The sequence below is a fragment of the Varanus komodoensis genome, unplaced genomic scaffold (genome assembly GCF_004798865.1).
Source record: "Varanus komodoensis strain SLA01 unplaced genomic scaffold, ASM479886v1 scaffold42, whole genome shotgun sequence".
NCBI lineage: Eukaryota > Metazoa > Chordata > Lepidosauria > Squamata > Varanidae > Varanus > Varanus komodoensis.
The window spans coordinates 1,102,590-1,124,746 of NW_025335972.1; the positions used below are offsets into that span (position 1 = coordinate 1,102,590).

The window sequence follows — 22,157 nt, forward strand, 5'->3', positions numbered from 1 at the left end:
GATTTGCTGAGTCTGTGGCAAGGAAAAACACACATTAGGCTCAAGGGTATATTGAAGGACAGTGGCTAGTTCTAGTGTATGGGTTATTCACGTATCTATCATTATGGTTCCATGGGCTAGGTCTATACCTTTCATTCAAAGATGTAGAAACAGAATCCACTTGTGCATTCATGTGCCATGCTATCTCACACTAGCAATAAATATATGCTGGGTTGGTTCTTAATGAGACAACCCACAGTGAGTCTAACAGATTTTCTGGCTCACTATGGGTTGGTAGTTTCCTTCCTCCTCTTCCCCCCCCTCTCCTGCAGTACTTCTGCTAGTATCCCAGGGGATACTGCAGGAGAACCAAGTTGTTCTCCTGCTCTCCACCATGATCCATTTTAGGCTGATCATGGCATTCTTCCTTTACCCTTCATTGGTCCAAAGATCGTAAAGTCCAGCTTGATTCAAGGGTATTCCATTATCCCAGTTTTGACAGCCACTGATAGCTCCTTCAAACTCTCTGAGCAGCAGGGAAAAAGTGCAAAGAAATTTCTGCAAAAAGGTGGTTTAAAAATAGTCGAAAATTGACAGCTGTAGGAATTTGGCTGGGGCAATGGCCTGGGTGGTGCCAGCTGCCAAGTTCCAACAGATATTGATCCTGGACATTGTGCAGAAGAGGCTCTGAATCCCCCCCCACCAAAAAAACCCCCTTATGTCAAAAGCTGTCAAAATGTAAAAAATGAGAGAATGAAGATGTGAGGGAGCATTGCATGTGAAAAGGAAGTGTTCTGGAATTTATGTTCACCTCTCCGCAAAAAATGGTTCGCACTTTCCAGGACATTGCAGCAGCTGTGGCTCCATATCCTTGCAGTTCTGCTACTGTGCTAAGTTAAAAAAATAAAAGCACTTTTGAGGGTACATTTTTCTTTGCACAATTTTTGTAAAAGATGGTTCTAGTCAAAGAAGCCCATCCAGGGTGCTGCTTAGACTTTTTGAAAGGGCTGTCAAGATGCAGATTGCAATAGTTGACTGTCAAACCTACTAGTTTTCGTGATCTTCAAAGAAGACAATGAAGAGGGGAAGCCATGTTACACCTACAATGGCACACAGAAGAGAGAGAGGGAGCCTGTGCCATTTGGCACTTTGAAGGCAATTAGCACTGATAGTTTCCCAGGATCCACTTGGAAAGATGGTGACTTGTTGCCCACAACTAAGCTGCCATGGGGAAATCAGTCTGAGTTTGCACAATATGGGTACCTATTGTGAGTAGCTGGTTTTTGTGTTGTATGAATCTAGCCTATATTAGTCAGAATCCTACAGTAACAACATCTGCTTTTATCTTTTAAACTTTTGCATCTCATAAGCTTGTTCATTTCACTATTTACAAGGGGCGTTCAATGTATTCTTGGTATTGGGTTGATTTGTTATTGATGTGGGTAATTTAATTATTTCATTAACTAATGACACTATCTGAGGGTATACATGCAAAATTTCAAATAAGTTCTCTAGTAATCCTCAGTGAAAGACGACCATAATGACTGACGCGATAGTGTTGAGGAAAATTGAGCAAGTTTCTTACAAAACAAGGAAAAAGTAAAAAAATCATTCATGAAGAGATGGTGGCTGTTTACCAGGACTCTGCACCTTCGTTATCTACTGTTCAAAAGTGGTCAAGTGAATTTAAAAGGGGCAGAGAAAGCATTGAAGACGACCCTCACTCGGGCGGGCCAGTTACTGCCACTATGAAAGAAAATGTGAAAAAAATTGAGAAACTTGTATTGGAAGATGCCCAAATAAAAATCAAAATGTAAACAGAGATGACAAACCTATCTGATGGTACCATATTTATTATTTTTCATGACCATCTTAACCTTTCAAAGGTCTGTGCAAGATGGGTGCTGCAAATGCTCATGGCACCTCAGAAACAAGTGTGAGTCGAGTTCTGTGTAGGGAGTTTTTAGAGCTCTGTGGTGAAGATCCATTAAGTATTTTCGACCGGATTGTTACTGGAGATGAAACTTGGGATCATCACTATGACCCTGAAAGTAAGCAGGAGTCCATGCAGTGGCATAAAAAAGATGCTGACCCTCCGAAGAAATTCAAAGTCACTCTATTGGCCGAAAAAAATCATGGTCACAGTGTTTTGGGACTCAAAGGGAATTTTATTGATCAAGTACATGAAAAAAAGGTGAAACCATAAACGCAGCCTCTTTCGCAACCACTCTGCATAATTTAAGAGAAGCAGTTAAAGAAAAAAGGTGGGGAAAACTGACCGCAGGTGTGTTGCTTCTTCACGACAACGCGCCCGTTCACACGGCGCATGTTTCAAAGGCTGCTGTACGAGACTGTGGTTTTGAAGAAATAAACCACCCACCCTATAGCCCGGACCTGGCCCCCAGTGACTACTACCTGTTCCCGAGTTCAAAAAAAGATGTTCGTGGAAAGCACTTTTCTGATGATGAAGAGCTCAAGGCGGCAATTATCGCACCTTTTTTAGACGAGGAGGTGTATTTTTTACAGGAAATTGAAAAGTTAATTTCTAGATGTAATAAGTAGATTGAAGTTATGGGGGATTACATTGAAAAATAAAAATTATTTCAATTTATTATTCCTTTTTCTTCATGCTGATACAAGAATACATTGAACACCCCTTGTAATAGCTATTCTGCTAGGCACATTTTTAGATAGAAAGTGACAAAGCTGAATAGAAACCAAATGTTAGTTTACAGTGAAACAGTTCCATATCTTATTTGGAGTTTTGAGTCTTGATTGAGATTTAGATTCCAGCAATTTTTAAAATTATGCTTAAATCTGAGGTGGTAACTTTGTTAGGGGAGTGGCCCACTAGGACTTGAGCCCAGAATCTCTGGAAGGCTACCTCTCTCACCACCATGCTGAACTAAGTGTACAGGAGCTATGATGAACTCGGTTACATCTCACCCCTTTGGGGTTGGTTGCATTTGCCTGTAGGTATGCCATCTCCTGCTTCCTCCTACCCCACTCCCTTTGAATCTTTCTGCCTTGAAGACTTTTTTCTGAAATTGAATGCTCTCCTGTCCCCTGTCCATGCATCTCTTTTTATAAATAAGGGTATCCTTGGAAGACACTTATTTAAAAAAAAACGCGCACAGACTTTAGAGCATATGTAAATTAGTATATTCAAAGTTGTACATTCTTTTTGTCCTTTAAGTCTGAGCCACATATCCTTCTGGTATGTAGCACCACCCTTAATTTAAATCAGCTTTTCCCAACCTGGTGGCCTTCAGAGGCATTTGGACTACAACTCCCAGAATTCCTATCAAGCAGGGCCATTGACTGGGAATTCTGGGTGTTGTAGTCCAAACACACAATACAGGCCAATTTGTTCTAAAGTATATTGTGTTAAAAAAGGCCCCTGTTTTCTGCATAGCAAAGAAATAATAGGAAAAATATTTACCTTTTGAAGTCAAGTGTATAACAACATGTGCACTGTGCTACATTATGGATTGAAGAATGGGGCCAGAAACAGGCAAATCACAGGAACTGAAATCTAGATTCTAGTTCTTGAAGGTGCCACCCTGCATGATACACTTGACCCACCGGGGATACTTCATGCCCTCTAACAGTATGAACTCTGCTGTTTTCTCAGTTTTCGGGTTATATTTATGAATTGCCATTTTTAAATCTAAGGATGGGGAGACCAACCTGCTTGGTTATTTGCTCTTGTTTCTGGGTCTTGCTGACAATTTGTGTTAAGCAGTGTTATGAAATAAGCAGCATACTATTTTTATGTACAGATACCTATCCTGACCTGCTAATGCTTGTGTATTGCTCAAGTTGGTTTTCAATGTGTTAACTAAAATAACAAATATTGTGTTTGTCTTTGGGATAAATTATATCCTCTTTATTATGTTAAAGGTTCTGTTTAGTTATTATTTGATTTGTTAAGAAAATATAGGGAAGCCTAAAATCAAACCAATGCAGCACTCATTGATTTCTGTGTGAAGGTCTGAAGATGGTCTTACATTTCCTTTGCACTTGGTGTCAGTGCACGCTCTAGAATCACTGTGTTAGGTAGGCAGAACTAAAGACATCCTGACTAACTTAACAACTAAGAAGGAGCTATTTCATAGGAGAAAGGAATCAGCTGTGTCCTGCCAACAGATCCTGGTGTTACACCCTTAGAAGGGTCCCCATAAACAGATTGGTGCTACACAGACTAATGGTTCTAAGGAAATTTAATGCTTAGCAGGAAAACTAAGGCTGTAATTATGCGCACATTTAGTGGGGAGTAAGCTGCACTGAACCCAGTGGGACATATCTCCAGTTAAACATACTTAGGATTACATTATTAGATCCCTACATATTCACTGAGTCATACTCCTTACTAAGCAATGCAGGAGTCTGAGTCTACATTTCTTTGGTTTGCAAGGTACACACGTCAGTTTGGTCACTGCATGTGCTTATCGTGGTGGTAGACTCCTTGGTGCCTACTGGATGTTTCAGATTGCAGTGCCCATAATTTCTGGCTGGGGCTTTTGGGAGTTGTGGCCAATTACTGACTTATGGGGTAGAGGAGAAGGATTCTTCCTTGTTAAAAAATTGCAGTTCATAATTTTACCACTTGATGGTGTCAGAACATTGACTGTTGTGCAAGATGTAGAAACAAATATGTAAATGCTTTCATGAAGCCATATTTCCCATTAAGTGTCTGCCAATAATGTACATTCTAGACTAGACCTGGGCATTGTATGGCCCGCGGGCCACATCCGGCTCGATGGCTGACCCTGACTGGCCCACATGAGGTCACTGGCAAATTAAAAGTCAATGCAAATATATATCATCGTAATATTGATGCAAGCAATACAACTGCACTGCTTTTATTTTGAAGGATCTGCTAAATTGAATTTATTGCTTTTCATGTAATGTTAATGTTAATGTTTTTGTGAATATTCATTAAATAGTGTTGTTCTGTGCTCCACATTTTCATTGTATCATTGTAATGTTTCATTTACTGTTTTTATAGAGATATATATTGAGCAGAGCTGTAAGTGTATTGGTCCGACCCTTAACAACTGTCAAAGTTTCTCATGTGGCCCCATAGGAAAATTAATTGTCTACCCCTGTTCTAGACTATCCTTTTTGCACCGAGAGAGATAAGATAGCTGACTTATCTGAGTAATAAATGAAAACAAAGTCTTCAGCATCTCCTCATGCTGCTGAGAGCTACTAAGAAATAGTACATGTATGTAACTTCTGCTAGTTGACTTCTAGAACAGAACATTATGGTCAACAGGAGCCAAAGCTTAGAAAGGGAAATGGCATTATTCAGTACAACAAGACTAAACAATGACACTGGCTATATGTCATGGCAATACATGGTATAGAGTCCAGACAAAGTTGTGCAGTTATGCCCTTCCCTGGCACAAATGGAGCTGCTTTTGTTAATTCTCCAGTTCTAACAAATTTTGACTGGCCCATCCTCCCCTTTAGAGACGTGTGAGTGACATTCCACCGCAGCTGGGAACAACTGCTGAATTAGATAATTTTGGCCATACAATTTCTGAGAAGGGTTTTTTTGGGCCTACTTAGAGTTGCTTGGAGCAACTTGTTGGAAAGGTGGCATAGAAATTTTTATTCAATGTTCATGCACAGCAGTTAATTGAATGAAGACTCAAGAAGCAGTCCATAATATGGAAAATATACAGTAGCATCAAAATCAACAATTGTGGGCTTTCAGCTGAGGATGTGTTAAAGAAGAGAAATATGTTCCTTCAACACTACCAAATTCAAAGATAAAGCTAAGCAAAAACTGAGGTGTGTTCCAGATTAGACTGTAATATGGTCAGAACTAGAAAAACCATGGGGATTTGTCTGTCTAGACCTGTAGAATGTTGATGCTGGGACATAAAGGTTTTAATTTTTATTTACATGCTATCTTACACATGAGCTCAGCATGACAAAGAAAACATTGGCAAGTTCCTATTCTATCTAAGGTGTTCTGGTTTAAGAAGAATGGCCTCTATGGTGTGATTAACCAAGCTAAAAGTAAGATGTGGCTGTGCCAGAAATGGCAATCGTATAATGCCACTGGCAACACAATTATTGTCTTCATATTAGGAGTTGATGTGTGAGCCAGAAAAGAGGCAGCATTGCGGGAGAGACTGAAAGGAATAGTTGTATGAAATCTATTCAGAAATGGCTAGGTATGTAGTGGGTCAAAGCCTACTTATTTACTGAAGGTGATTTAACAGAGGAAATCTGTAAATGATTTCTTCTCTGAAAGCAGAGTTCTTCCCGAGTCAAAGAGGAGGAAAAACAGATCTTAGAAGTGTTTCCCACTCATTATTTGCAGCTTGGGAGCACAGGGGAAAGCATGTGCAGTCCAAAGGCTGCATGCAAGCCTTGACAACTTCATACAGCCCTTTGTGTCCAAAGGTAGGGTGGTTTATAAATTACCATGGGCTGGCTTATAAATGACCCAAGTAGCTATGGCTTGTTTAGGGGCTTAGAAAAGCAATTGTGGCTTAGCAAGTCATCTGAACCCAGCCATGCTTAAGATGAAAGATATAAAAGTCCCTTATTGCAATTGGCAAGAAGTGCTGCCACTTTGGCCAAGGAGCCCTGGGTGTCCTAGGCTGCAATCTTCCCAAGTGCCTGCTTTCTGTAGCTGTTGTCCTGCTCCCCTCAGCAGCCAGCATGCTGTTCCCTGGGATATCGACTAGAAAACTGAGAGATGAAGGAGAGATGTTGCTGGAGGACCCTCACTGTGCCTGATCATAACCTGGGCATTGCTGACCCCCCCCCCCCGCAACTTTAGGTCCAAGGTGGCTAGATAGCTACCCTGGGCTTAAAGTGTTTTCTGAACACATCCTTGGTCTCCTGTGAGTATGCAGAGGTTAGAGAATTGGCATGGCAAAGAAGGGGAGAGCTATGTAATGCTGCAAATTTTGCCCACCATCAGCTCTGATGGACTTTTATCAAGAGTCAGCAGTCCTTCATAAAAATTCTTTCTACTTCTTGTCATCCAGTGGTCAATGCCTGGAGTGCCCTTTGTTTTATCTAGCTGGAGGCGAGATGTTATTTCACTGATGAAGGCAATTCTGAGGAGCTGGGCTAGGAGGTATCTCCCACCTCTCCTAATACAAATTTATCTCCTGTACCTGTACCTGTGACGTTTTGTAGCAGATTGTTTGTAGGCTTTGTCCCTTAGAGCATACCTGGAGGAGGCAAAATAAAGAAGGTCCAAGTCTAAAGAGATGCTTCCCTCAAGGTGTTCCCAAGCCATCTCAGCCTTAATAACCCCTGCCTCTATTCTTTCGGGCCTAGAAGGAATCGGGGGGGGGGGGGGCTTCCCTTTTTCTCTCACCCCCATGTCCCATTGTGGAACTGCTTGGTCTCCCTAGCTGATTTGTATAGTTTACTGTGGACAAGTACTGGGTACTTTTTTGAAACAGACTGGGAATTTGAGTACCAAACTCATTCTGACAAGGCCCTTGGATTGCCTCTGTTTTTCTCCTTGGCAGCTGGGCATGTTCATGTCCTATATAGACCTAGTGATTTGAACCCCTTCAGGTGGGGTTCTTTCCTGGAACCAGCCAATCCAGAAAAAGAAGCCTGGTGCAAGCTTAGGGTTTTGTTCCCTACCTGAGATGTTCAACCTGTTCTCAGCATCTAAAATGTAAGAACCAGAATGCATCTGGTGTGCATTCAGCTCTAGCCAAGTTTTCCTTTCAGAAAACAAAACTGATTCTTCCAACTGATTCTTCTTAACCCTATCATACACCAGCAAACACAGTGGTGTCAGATTGCCAGCACTTTGTAGACTGGCCATACTGTTTTTCAGGTGGACAGCACACTTGGTCTGTCAAGGCCCTGAATATCAAGGGAAGAGGACAGGTTGCAAGGTGACTGGTTGAACAAACATTCAGCCTTCCTTTGTGATTCACAGGAACCACTATGTGCTTTTTTTTCTTGCTTTTTTTGGCCTCTGAGGCAGCCTTTGGCTTAAGTGTATAATCCACTCGGTAGTCAAGCCACCCAGTATGCATGGGGCATTTCTTCTTTAGAGAGAATAAGAGTATTTTTCTTATCTAGGGATCTGCCTCCTACTTACTTGTCACTGTCCAGCTTCTACCTTGTCAAATGACAGGTTTCTATCACAAGGGTCTGGGTTAAGCCATAGGAAGTACAGAATAGATGATAGTTTCAGACTGGAATTCAGTTTACAGAAAGACTGTACCTCCTTGTCAGTCAATTCTGTCTCCACAGTCTGATGAACAAGTAAATGGGGAATCCACAGGTAACAAATTTTCCACCTTGGTCTATAACTGTAGGGAAAATATAGAAAGCCTCTAATAAGAGGTCCTGGTTGATTGGAGTATGTCATTTTAGGTTCTGGCTAGAGTGATTACCTAAAGGACTTTTCCAGTTGTTATCTTGGTTAACCCCACTGGGCCTCGCTGTGTCAGCAGCATAGATTTTTCTTTATATGCAGTCCCTCAATCTGTTCTTGAAAGTAGAACTGGGAGCCTGGTGGGGGAGAAGAAAAAAGTCTGCTTGCGCAGTGTTGGATGTTGCCCGGTTTTTGAACTCAATACATCACTTCCCAGGATCTTTAAAACCCAGTCTTGTGGCATGAATGTTCTAATAGTTTCACTTGTCAAATTGCTACCGCACATGGACCAAAGAACTATCCTTGATATGATTAATGCTTTGGAACTTACTTCTGTTTCTGAATTGGTGACTTGGTTTTAGTGGGTGAGCAAGCTGTCAAAGATGCGTGAATTCTGCCTTCCAGGAATTTGTTTCAGGAAACCTCTATGAATAGTAATTAAAGTGATCAAGCTCGGTACAGCTTTTTGTGTCTTCAGGAAGGTCCTTAATAATTTGTTCCAATTTGCCAGTGAAATTAGAATGCATGTTGAAATTTTTAGGCATAGTTACTTTAAAAAGCATGAGTTACAATTAACAATGATAGGTTTCTAGCAGGGAGATTCTCTCGTGCCTGGGTATGCACTTTAAGACATGACTGTTTGACTTTTGGGAGAAAACTTTTCACTGAAATTAAACTGAGCAGTTCATGTTTGAACTTGCACATGCTAAGGACAGTCCCTTACTGTCTTGTCTTTGTGGGAGATTTCTTCTGCCACAACCTCCTGGTTCTTGGCAGATGTTCAGGTTTTTCTTTATTACTTTCCCTCAGCTGATGTACAATTTTTAGGGTGATTGAGGTTAGTTTCCTGAGCTAAAGAATGAAAGGTTATAAGGTATGCTGCCAACTTAGGTCTTCCTCTGCCCTACCCACCTATTTTTATTTTTATTATTATATTTTTTAGAACAAGTGTAATGAGATGATAACGCTTCTAATATTAAGTATTTGGCTAGAAATTTGTTCACAGGGTTCCAGTATGTATCTGTAGTAATGTTGGAGATTTATAGTAGAGATGGGGGTCTGCAAAGAAAACAGGATAAAGCAGAACTCAAATGTTTTTTATAGGTGCACGTTTCTCATGAAAAATTCTTAATGAGTTATAGGAGTTAGCTTAAGGGTTAGGGCAGGGGTGGCTGAGAACTCCAGTGCCAGTGGGGCCCCTCATCCATTGCAGCTTTGATACTGAGATTTAAAGAAGTTTTCCATGGTGCTCCCTGGTAGTGAGCCTATTTTAGGAATGGAGTTCTGTACCATGGATAGCTTCCATAGTCATCAGTCTACCCTGCATTAGTGAACTTCTGTGATCTGGTTCACATGCCATGATGGCAACTTGTGGATCATTTAACCCAAGATTTTCAGGCATTTATTTGCTGTTTAGCCAGTAAACAGCTCATTAGTTCAGGTTTGCACATCATGCTCACAACCTCCAATCAGGCTGATTAGAGGTCATTTACAGAAAAGAGAAGCAGTATACATTACCACAAATTTTGGATTAGTTAACTGATTGCAGGCTTGATGTGCAGACAAGCCCAGTATGTATACATGTATACATATAAGCCTCAGCACTTAATTCTATTCCTTGCTGTATTTATCCAACTCTGTCTCAAATCTACATATCACTTTGGTTCTTCTGTTGTTTGTTAACTGGTTGAAGAAGTATTCATATTGACAATCTGTTCTCCCTTTTGATTCACCAAGCAGGATCGGAAAGTGGAAAACTAATAAAAATGAAAGTGGACCGAACTAAGCTGAAGAAAACGCCTACTGAGGCTGTAAGTATTGCCTCTTGTCCCTTTGAGTTCACCATAGTTATGCAACTGGAACATGCACAAGATACTGAAACAGGGTTGAGGAGGTTACTTTATGACATTGTGCATGACAATGCAGTCCGGGCATTAATTTATGAAAGATTTCTGCATTTTGTAGTACTATATTGATTGCAAGTTCCTTAGTAGAAAACTTTGTGGGAGAAACAGAGAGATCACTGTGCTATAAATAAACTGATTTCTCCAAGATGGCTAAGGTTGTGGGTAATGCCAAACCTATAATTACAGAAATTGGTTTGCTCTATAGGTAATTATTTCAAGAAAAAGGGAACTCAGAAGAAACCGATGTATTTTGCAGTGGACTGAGACATCAGTGTATCCCTTAACTGAGTTTTAGCCATCCGCAAGATTGTTATCTAGAGTCATACACCTAGGTTGACCAATGAAGAGGGTTTTTGAGAAGTTTAGCTATTTGACACTCTAAAAGTGATAGAATAGAGTGGTTCAGGGATGGGATGGAGGGAAGGTTAGGAATTTGCAGGCAATGGATTTTTTGCTTTCTGCAAATACAAATGCTCAAAAACCCAAGTTGCTGGTAGTAAGATTGTGTGTACGCTGGGGTAGGGAAGGATGGCAGTGGCTTTGTTTCTGTTTTTGCTTAAAGTAATTACTTCCCTTATATGAAGGAGCACAGATCACTCTATGGCAATTAGTGGGTTCCTTATGCAATTTTTATCCTTTCTGCAGCCTGCAGACTGCAGAGCCTTGATAGAGAAACTCAAGGTATGCAGTGATGAACAGCTGCTGCTGGAACTCCAACAGATCAAAACATGGAATATTGGGAAGGTATGTTGTGATAGTAAATTATATAGTGTCTTTTTGTTGTATTTGGAAATATACAAACACCTGATCATTTATATTTATTTGGTGCAGATAGAGGATAAAATGGGCATTGGACAGGTTGGTTAATATGTTGATTCAAGTGTAGTTCGATAAAACAGTTTTACAGCTTGATCCTGTGCAGGCTGATTTGTTGCACAGTGGGACTTGGTGTTGAATTTCATGTTCGGTAATTTGAGGCTGAATAAAACATTATTTATTTAATTTCTATACTGTCCAACAGCCAAATCTCCCAAGTCACTTGTGATAACTAGGGGGACTGGTTTGTCCTCCCTTCTGTGATGCTTGTGGCAGTCAAGATCTTTCCCAAGAAACCTATGAGACCTTTCCCAGTTATGTCTCCTGAATACTTCCTTTTTTTTTCAGTGTGAACTTTACCACTGGGTAGACTTGCTAGACAGATTTGATGGCATCCTGGCAGATGCTGGGCAAACGGTGGAGAACATGTCATGGATGTTGGTGTGCGACAGGCCAGATAGAGAACAACTGAAATCCCTGCTGCTGTCAGTGCTGAACTTCACTGCTCTGCTTATAGAATACAGTTTTTCACGTCACCTGTATAGCTCTATTGAGGTAATGAAGTGGAAGGATGGACTGGAGGGCCTTTCACCTGGAAAGTTGTTATCCTAGCAAAGTTGTAACAATAATACTCAAGCATTTAATGTTTAAACATTTAGCATTTATTTAGTGCTTTAAAGTATTCAAAGTGTAGTATATAGTGCTTTGTTAATCTTTACATTACAAAGCCTGTATAAGGTCAGTCAGTATTAATATCATCACATTGTAGCTTAATATTTTAAAGAATTAATGTCAGATTAATGTAACATCTGTAAAATGACTTTGCCCTTCATGGTCATATAATTTGTTTTTAGGCTACAGTACTATGTGAATCATATTACCTGCGTATGGGTTGATTCAAGTAAAGTTGAGGACTATTAGTTAATCTAAAACCATCTGTTGAGTGCAGAGCAAAAGCGGTATATAAATTAGAGGACTTCATTGCATACACTCATAGCCATAATGCTACAGTGGTACTTCAGGCCAAGGAGGGCATGGGAGTCTCTTTCCCAGTCAGAAGGGAGAACTGAAATCTCTGTTTGGGAATAGTATTGACTTCAGGACTGAGACAGGCACTTTGTTCTGCCTTAATCTAGCACTTGACGACATTGTTGGCATCCTCTGATATGCAAGTGGTGCTTGCAGTGCTAAATCTCCTGTATGTGTTCAGCAAACGCTCCAATTACATCACACGCCTGGGTTCTGATAAGAGGATGCCTCTTCTGTCCCGGCTACAGCATTTGGCAGAGGTAAGTAGTTGTAAAGAAACATACAAGCAAGTTCATGGTCTTAATGCTTTTCTAGCTGATTTCCCTTCTAAAACCATAGTAATGGTTCAAATTATAGTTAGATTATTAAATCAATTTCTTTCATTTGGCACACATGTGGACTGCTGATATTTATCCAAATGTTTTGTTTCTTTGCTTCATTCAAAGTTTCATCCAAAGCAACCAAAAAATCAAGCTGTCTGGCATAGTTTACTATATTTGCTTCCTATATGTAAAACTTACACCTTAACTGTGTTTTTCCCCCTGTTGCTTTCTGGACTGCCTATATTAACCTTCAGTGCTTTTTTGTGTGTGGAATTTCCCTAACCAGTATATATTGTTTGCATGATTCTTCCTGCTTAAAGCACTGAGGCAAACACAACATTTCATTAAAAACCTAAATGCCCCCATTTTTTATTTGCCCTTCGCTCCTCTTAATATAGCCATTGAAAGGTCTGTGTTGATTATATATTAGAGGCTAGGCATAGGGCCAAGCATCCTGCAGCACACTTAACTGCCATTGAGCCTTTACTTATGGCCTTCTGTCAAACTGGAGGTTTTGTAAGCTGGCTAGTGTCCGTTCCCTTCCATCAAATGTTACCCTCTCATTTTGCCATGTGGTGAGTCAGCTTGTAACTGTACCATATGAAGGGAGTCGGATGTGTGACAAGCTTTAGAGCCACTATATTTTTGGGAGGCCAGACTTCCAAGACTTGCTGACAGTACAAAAGTCTAAGAGCTGATTGTGTGATGGGACACTTCCATGTGAAAGTTCTCCTCAGGTCTTACTGTACATTTGGGAATAGGAGTGAATGGGAGAATACCTGAAATCAGGTGATGCAAAGGTGAGGGATAAACAATAAGAGATAAACATGAGTGAAAAGAAACAAATTGTTGTCCATGTTATGCTTGAAGGCAAAACAATAGTGATTTTTTTTAAAGTCAGTAGAAAAAGTTCAGACACTGTTGTTACTGACTTCATAGGGAAATAAACTTGCAAAATTTCTGACAATACTTGATAAATCATTCTTAATTACCCAGAAAACTGAGATAAATTTCTCAATGAGCAAATAAGCCTAAAAGATGTACTAAAAGGAGAAGCAGATTATCTTTCTGCTTTTACCAGATCCAAGCATGTTTTGACAGACATTTTCAAATTTGTTTATGAACTATACACATCTTTATTTGGTTTCTAATGCCAGTATATAGAGAGTTTTAACTGTTTACTGACTTGCTTACCTATTTTCAGTATAAAATGAAGATAACTCCCTATTTTAGGAAATCATATTTATTCTTCAATATACTCTGTAATGGCCCCTCTCAGGAGCCCATGGTGTACCTGACCCTAGGTGTTCAGCTGTGTGTGAGCTTGTCCTTTTCCTTCCCTCCTTTCCCCCCTCTTTTTCCTTTTTTTTTTCTTTTTCCCCCTTTTTAGGGGGGCAACTTGGGAGTGCTTGTGATGGTGACTTGAGTTCTCTCATCAAAGGCACAATGAATTTTGCAAGCTATTTCAGGCATTGGCTAGATTATGCTGTCAGCCATTTACTGGTCTTTTGGAAACCCTGTTGCAAATAGAAAAGTTTTCTACTGTCTTTCTATATTGTCTACTAGTTCTGTGTTTAGTAGTAGTCAATTTTTTGTTTGTGACTATATTGAACAGTATCTCTGCAATTTCTTCATGGTGGGTTGACTTACTTTCTTGTCCTTTATTAAAGCCTTCTAAGTATTGTTCAGAATTTGTCAGCTGGTTTAAGATAAGAGAACTATAAAGTGTGTGTTTAGGGTAAGGATGGGAAAGGAATGCTTTGCTTCTCTTCAGCAACTGGTACAACTTTAAATCAAGTGAATTGAGCAGACAAGCCAAAACTACTTTATATTGTGTTTTCTTTTGAATCAGGTTCAGTTAAGGTGTAGAGCTCTTATTTCACTGCACTTTCTCATTTGCGTTCTGTATAGTCCCTTTATGTTGTCCTCCTGTTTTACAGAGTTGGGGTGGCAAGGAGAATGGCTTTGGCTTGGCAGAATGTTGTAGAGATTTGCACATGCTGGTAAGTATTCTATTTTCAGTTTTCCCTTACCTTTCCATCATTCTGGAATTGGCAGCTTGACTTGAGACATGTGGAATTACTTCTGAGCTGCTGTCCCATGAATTCCAATAGTCCTTTTTCAAGTGTGTCTTGTATAGTGCTTTTCATTCTGTTGGTATTGATAGCAGCATTGGCAAACAATTATCTGCTCTTGTGGGAAATAAATCTGGCCTTTCTGTTGGACAAGAGTCCACCAAAACACAGCATAGTTCTCAGTACACTGACACGGTAAAAACCACTGTTATCTGGAATGGATTATGCCTTCAAATAACATTTTTTAGTAAAGGACTCTAACACCCTGGTTTAAACCCTGAAGCTGTCAATCTGACTTACTGCTCTAATTGCCTTTCTTTTTGAGGTGAACATTGCATGGTTATTACAATGAATATATGGAACCTATGCATGTTCTTTGATAGGGGTTTTGGAGTGCCCCTTTCCTTGATTATTCTGTATAATTCTTGCTCTCTTCTGAGGTGATCCTTTGAATTGGTAGAGGTGCTGGCTTGTAGTGGTTCACCTACCAGTTTTGTTGGAACAATTCTGTTGCTTTAAAACTTGCCAGTGCTTGCTATTCTTTTATGTGGAGAACAGCACTATGTTTTGACCTAGCTGCACTCTGGAGTAAAGCACCATTATTACAGCCAGAATTTCACATGGGGCATTTGTAAATGCAGTGTGTTTTGTGAGTAATAAGCATGCTAGTCTGTATATATTCTGGGTGTTCACCCTTATGGAAATCATTTCTTGCCCCAGTGGGTTAACACTAGGGGATCAGCACAGATGGTACAGCTGCTATTGCACCAAGACAGTGACAGTTACTCTAAACCTCTGGAATAGGAAGCAAGTCATCAATAAGGTGCTTCCTGGTTTGCTGCTACAGTCACAGAGAGCAATGTCAGGAAGTGCCTCAAGTAACTTTTTTCTACCTGCGTTTGTGTGAATTATGAGGCTTACCAGGTCTGAGGGCATTTGTAAAAATTCTGCCTTTGACCTTTTTGCTTCTCATCTGCTGCAGATATCCCAATAAGTTTATGCAACCTGGTAGATGCAGGGCGAAGTTGTTTTTTGCATTGCTAGTTATACTATGTGAGGCTGTTAAAGATTCAGGTCTAGCCCATTGTTTAGTTTTCATGCATCTTCTAGGATTATGCCATGATGTTCTGAATATCATTAGGGGTCCCTCTGCATCACCGTGTCTTCATACCTAATCCTAACTTCTTACATCTTAACTCTCTTCCTCCTCCCACTTGCACAAAAAGATGTAAGGAGAGTTGGGGGATGGTGATATTTGGACTGTTGCAAGTGGGTGATCTCAGTGCCACGGTGCATTGTCCATTGAGCTAGTGCCCTTCCCCTAGTCCAGGGAAAGAGTGGTTTGATTTTTGGCGAGAATGTTTGCCATCTGGTTTATTCTGATTCCATACTGTGATCTGTACACAGAAATACCCTCCCAGTGCAACTACACTACACTTTGAATTCTATGCAGAGCCAGGGGCCGAGGTCAAAGTGGACAAAAGGGTGAGTCTCCTACAGACTTGTTCTTGTAGGGTTCTGTGGGAAGTGGGTGGGAGCAAGATTTGGCAAACATACCTACACTGGATTGAAAAAGGGTATAGCATGTTGCTCCCTATTCAGTCTATAAAAGAAGTGTGGAGTTCTGTTGCCAGTGAGTGAATAGTAAGATGGAAGAAGTTACTTTAGGTATGAGAAGGTGCTGGCAGCCAGTCTTCCTATTCTCAGATGCTTTCAGTAGCTTGTTCAACTCAATTTGGAGGTTGTCACAGTCCATCCAATGTACTACCTCTGCTCTAGCTGCTGTGCCCTGTAATTGGATATGTTGCTTTTTACTCTTAAAGGTGATGGTGATGGATAGGGATTTGGTGGCATTGAAACCCCTCTTAACTTGCCCCTTCTATCTTGGAGAGAGTTTGCTTTCCTTTGTCTTGAGAATCTCTCTGATAGGTCTCTTGTCTTATGCAAACCTTTTGCCCTCCCTTCTCAAGCTGCATAGTAGGCCCTGTGAGTACATTTCCATAACATATCCAGTTCCCTGAGGTTTGGGGGAAAAACTGAGTAGATGAGATACTTTGCTAGCATTCCCAGGTCAGGTTTTCAGGGTACAGATTTCCTCCTGTGCCTGTGAAATGACTTGTTCTCCATTTTTCTTATTTAAATGCTTGTTTTTTCTAGGTTTGGATTTATAGGGCAGCAATTTTCTTTTAAAGTTGGGTTGCCAGCACAGTAATCCCATGTTGAGATGTGTTTCAGTACCCCACAAAGGCCAGGTCTGATTGTTAGCCAAAGCCACAACTTGGTATGAGCTGTTGCTCTTGTGGCTGTTCTTTAAGTAGATCTATGCCACAGTTGCTTTTATTCCATGGCTTTCAGACAAGAGATCGGAAATGACTGCCAAATCCTTTTTGCTTTCTTCTCAGACTACGAGCAACACACTACATTATATCCACATAGAGCAACTTGACAAGGTAAGCTAAGTCATGCTAATTCAGTGACATTTTAACTTTTGCTTCATCTTTTGTAAGACTGGCTTCTAAACAGCAACTGTTTCCCCCAAATACAGATTTCAGAAAGCCCCTCTGAAATTATGGAATCCCTCACCAAAATGTACAGCATCCCAAAGGATAAACAGGTATGTTGCAGGCAGCCTTCCCCCAATTTTATACTCTGCAAGTATTGTAGAAATGAGATTTCTGATTTAGTTTAGAGGAAAACAAATTAATTATTTCTTGAGAGATTTGAGGACTGAGAATAGAATCTTGAGTCCCCTTAGTACTTAGAACCATTTCAGACTTGAATGGGTGCAGTGTGAATTGAGGTTTGTAGATTCAGTTTCCATTGCATGCCTTGGCAAGGTTTCCATATTATGCCGACGAGAGAATGAGGTGAAGGCCTTTTTATATTGTATTTACTAATATAAGGAAATTGAAACTCATTGAGGTTGATTAGATTACATTTGCTGGCAGCAAACACTACCTTGATGACATTAAAATCAGTCATTTCGGCCACATCTACATGTGAAGCTTATTGAGGTGGTAGAAAGAATCATAACATTTGAGATTGCAGAGTGTCATTGAACATGTCGTTGTGCTTATCAAAGCAGTTCTGCAAATAGAAAACTAGCACAAAGAGGAGGCACTTTTTTAATTGCCTTGCCTTTTGTTATTGTTTTTACTTGAACTATATTCTTGCATGGAAGACCATTGAAAATTGGTGTACTACCCCAACTGAAGTGATAGAGCTCATTCAGTCTCAGTCAGTCTGGTCAAAGTGACTGTTGGCTAGGCATAATGGTGTGAGGGACATCTAGTTGTGGTTGGGTGCTTGAATCATTAGTGTAACACTGTTACTCTTTCTTGTAGATGCTGCTGTTCACACACATTCGCCTGGCCCATGGTTTTTCCAATCATAAAAAGCGGTTGCAAGCTGTTCAGGCCAGATTGCATGCCATTTCTATATTAGGTAAGGATCGTGGTGGGTGGGTTATTTTCTGTGGCATTGCTGAGTGTAATGGGGAAAATTGTGAGTTTAGACAAGTAGATTCTGATGCAGCTGTAAAGCTATCTTTGAGCATTGTGCATTTTTGGTAGCTGAACTAAACCATTTATATTGTGTTAGTTTTCTAGGCTGCTTTTTAACAGCTCATTATGACATAGTGACTTTCTCAGCCACAGAAAATATCTTGACCCCAAATGGAACCTGGAGTAGGCCTTTTAAAAAATTGCATAAATAAAGTGAATGAATAGTGTCATAGGACCCAGATACTTCAGATCCAGGACTATTAGTATTTTAAAAACCCATAGCAGTATAATAGCACAGATAACAAGTTAATATATTTTTGGCTCAAGGAAGAGGATCCTGATAGCCAGTTGTGGCTAGAATAGTGAGCCAGTGTGGTATAGTGGTTAAGATTGTGGGACTAGGACTCAGGGAATCTGGGTTCTAGTCGTCGCTTGGCCGTGGAGCCAGCTGGGCGACTTTGGGCCAGTCATAAACTCTCACAGGGTTGTTGTTGTGGAAATATGATTGAAGCAGGAGGAGGAGAATGATGCAAGCGGCTTTGAGTTTGTATAAGAAAAGAGCTGGATATAAATCAAAGAAATAGTAACTGGGCTGATGTGTTCTTCATTAGCTGACGTTTATGAACAGCTTTCAAGAGTAACCTGATAGAATTGTGGTACAGTCTAATCTTGTCAAGGGCATTATCAAAGCACATATGATAGTTACTAACTCTCTACTACTGCAAACAAGTCTCAGCTGGTATGCCTGGTAAAAAGCACTGCTAGACACACAAGCCACCTATATACCTAAAAGGAACAGTAGCTCAGGAAAACCCTCCAAGCTGCTAAGCTAATACTTACAGGGAAGTGTGAACTGAGACCCCGAGATGCATAGGACCAGGAAGCATTTGTTTATGGGGATTAAGTTCACTGTTACTGCTCCAGACTTAAATTTAGGGATTCCACTGCCACCTAAAATATCTTGATAACTTTTCCTAGCAGATCTTTATAGATACTTGAATGCAGGGGAAAGTAGATCACAGCAAAACAATTTTAAATAAATTGACAGAACTTTGACAGGTCAAAATTAGCCATCCATGTTTCAAGGGTCATCTCCCCAGTTGCAGGCCAGGGAGCAAACCCTCAGCCAGTGGAGCCCTATTTGATTTAGTTGCTATGCATTTTTGTGGCCACTTGGAGGGGGTGTGGGTATGTCTACAAGAAATAGAATTTAGGGTAGTGGACTGACAAATACTGACAAATATAGATATTAGCAGAGAGCCAAACCTAGCAAAGCCACATTGTTTGCTTCCTCTGGTGGGATGCAGTGAATATATAGCTCAAACACTAGAAGCTTGTGCTTCTGGATCCTAATATTGAAGGTCATCATTATATGACCTGGTCAAGTATCACTTGAAATAATGGATAGGTTTGTTTTTCTCCATGTCTGTCAACTGCTGCAAATTCTTAACATAGCCTCTCTCCCTTTCTACAGTGTATTCAAATGCCTTGCAAGAATCCGCCAACAGCATACTATACAATGGGTTGATAGAGGAGCTAGTGGATGTTTTACAAATAACAGACAAACAATTAATGGTAGGTCAGCTAAGCTTGCTTCCCTAGCCCAGACTTGGTGAAGGAAAGCTAGCTCAACTTTGATTCGTCAAATGCTCACTTTGGTTCCTTCCCAAAGCATTGATATTAGGCTGGATTGATAAGACTGTTATGATTCTCTGGTACTTTCTGCTGTACTGCCATTTTTTTAAGCTTTCCAATAGCCTGTTTCAGCTTCTTATGCTAGTAATCTGTCCCTGAAAGTGGAGGTATGAAGTTTATTTTGGCATTTATAATATAGCATAAGGTCATCATAGCCTACATGATTAATTGCCTAGTTTCTTCTTGATAGGACATTAAAGCTGCCTCACTGAGGACATTGACTTCCATTGTGCACTTGGAGCGAACTCCAAAACTCAGCAGTATTATTGACTGCACTGGAACAGCTTCCTACCATGGATTTTTGCCAGTCCTGGTCCGGAACTGTATACAGGCTATGATTGGTAAGTATGTGCTTTTCAAATGCACAAGGTTTAATATGATTTGGGTGTATTATGAACCATTGTCAGGGAAATTTAATGCTGTTGCCTTCACTTGCAGACCCTTCCATGGAGCCATATCCTCACCAGTTTGCCACAGCACTCTTCTCTTTCTTGTATCACCTGGCAAGCTATGATGCTGGAGGTGAAGCTCTAGTCTCCTGTGGCATGATGGAAGCCTTACTGAAGGTAATGTATAGTCAGGAAGATGAGTGAAGCTGGCAGAAATGACAACCATGTTTCCATTTTAGGCAGAAACCTGTGTGTGCAAGTTTGACCATGGTTGAGAGAGCACAGAAAACTGGTACATTGTTGTACATGAAGTTTTCCTCTTCATGCTCCCCACTTCCCTGCACCTTCCTGTTTCTCTTAGAATAAAGAAGCCTGCCTGTTTCATTGAATGAAATTAAAAGCTAGTAAATCTTGAATACTGACCACAAAAAGGTTTTCCTCACACTATAAAATTTATACATTGTGTAATATGGACCTCTGGGCTACTGAAGCCAAGAAACTAACTAGAGTCAAAAACACTGGCCCATATTGTTGTTTATCTGATTTGTCATAACTGAGAGGTTTTGTCAAGCCAAGTTCTACTAGAAATAATAGGTGTGAGCAAGTTGGCTGGAACCTGACTTGAACTTTTTCATTCCTTGAGTTTAGAATAACATTCCAGACAAGGTACAGGGAACTGCCCTGTGAGGAATTAAAATATTTGGCAGCATACCTAGCAGACCAGTTGCATATAACCTCTGCCTCACTTGGTCTGTTGTGACTAGTGTGACAGCTGCAAACAGCAACATGAATTTAGTTTGAATCCAGTCAGACTTCACTTGGCTTGACCTTGCTATTCTAAAACTTTCACACAAAATAATATAAGGTTTTGATCAGAATCATATATAGGGTCTGTCTTTTAGGATTAAGTTTAGGTACAGATAATCCTGGGGAGAGCTCTGTGCCTTTGGGAGTACTGGATGTTTGCCACTGTCAGTTGGGAATTGGGTCAGTGGTGCAGTAGATTGATCAGTTTAGTGCTTTCTTTGTTCAGACATTCTGTTTTCCCACTTTTTTCCTTAGGTGATTAAGTTCTTGGGAGATGAACAGGACCAGATCACTTTTGTGACCAGAGCAGTCCGTGTGGTGGACTTAATCACAAATCTAGACATGGCAGCTTTCCAGTCTCACAGTGGCCTCTCTATCTTCATCTACAGACTAGAGGTAGCTTCTTTTTAATAGTCTTTGCCATTTAGTTTGCATTCTTCAGCGATGGGAGAAGGCTTACATCTGGAGAGCTGCTTTCCTGTTTGGTGCGAGGAGGCATCCAGCAATGAATTCACTTCTCCTACTGCCCTGGAAAGTTGTGCCGCCTTATATTCTGAAAAGTATCATGAAGCTCCAGTAAAGGAGCTATTTGGATTTCACTATTTGGATCCAGCTAGCAACTCGGCAGGTAGTAGGACTTCTGAAAGTATTCCCCTCTTCCCAAATACCCACCCTTACTCTCTAGCCAATGTACCTGCAAGACCAATGCATCCAAAATACTTGGTATGCAGTAGTTAGGAAGATCACATGCCAGTTTTGGTAGCCTGCCCAGTAGCAGCAAGGTAAAAGGCCTATTTGTAAATATTTCTAGAGGGGAGTGGACCTCAAAATCCCCTCTTCTGGAGAGGATAAATTTTTCAAAAAGTTGAGGCCCCCTTAGCTTAAACCTTTGACCACAACACATAGTGCCCTGCCATTCTTTAAGTCAACTGTAGCATTCTTTAAGCGTCCCAGCTTAACCATAAGATATGTGGTTATCTAGGCTGAGTGGCCTGCAGGTTTAAGAAGGCCCTGGCCTTACAAAGAAAAGGGAGTAAACAGTCATTATTGCACTGTAGATTAGGTTCTACAGAAAATACTTTGGGGAGCACAGTGATTGTGTACTGTTGTTGGATATTTTTGCACACTAAGAATAGAACGTATTTTTGGTATGACAAAAGAGGTCATTTTGGTCATGACAAAAGAGGTATGTGAACCATGTCCTAGTTCAGGTGACTGAGTTACATGTATGCAGTAGTTGTTTGGGCTCTTGCT

General features: G+C 40.5%; 1 protein-coding gene across 11 annotated transcripts in view; it reads left to right on the top strand.

Moving 5' to 3' along the window:
* HUWE1 (HECT, UBA and WWE domain containing E3 ubiquitin protein ligase 1) overlaps positions 1-22,157 on the top strand; it is a 124,465-nt gene that overhangs the window by 19,052 nt on the left and 83,256 nt on the right. For 9 of the 11 annotated variants that reach the window (XM_044443521.1, XM_044443519.1, XM_044443526.1 and 6 more), the window contains exons 3-15: positions 10,100-10,170; positions 10,912-11,010; positions 11,431-11,637; positions 12,219-12,371; positions 14,375-14,437; positions 15,917-15,994; positions 16,912-16,959; positions 17,055-17,123; positions 17,854-17,953; positions 19,487-19,587; positions 19,898-20,048; positions 20,146-20,273; positions 21,159-21,299. In XM_044443521.1, coding sequence (XP_044299456.1) covers positions 10,126-10,170; positions 10,912-11,010; positions 11,431-11,637; positions 12,219-12,371; positions 14,375-14,437; positions 15,917-15,994; positions 16,912-16,959; positions 17,055-17,123; positions 17,854-17,953; positions 19,487-19,587; positions 19,898-20,048; positions 20,146-20,273; positions 21,159-21,299 — 1,383 coding nt within the window. In that variant the 5' untranslated portion in view covers positions 10,100-10,125. Of the gene's footprint in view, positions 1-10,096; positions 10,171-10,911; positions 11,011-11,430; positions 11,638-12,218; positions 12,372-14,374; positions 14,438-15,916; positions 15,995-16,911; positions 16,960-17,054; positions 17,124-17,853; positions 17,954-19,486; positions 19,588-19,897; positions 20,049-20,145; positions 20,274-21,158; positions 21,300-22,157 lie in introns of all 11 variants that reach the window. The other 2 variants (XM_044443522.1, XM_044443527.1) reach the window with 2 other exon arrangements.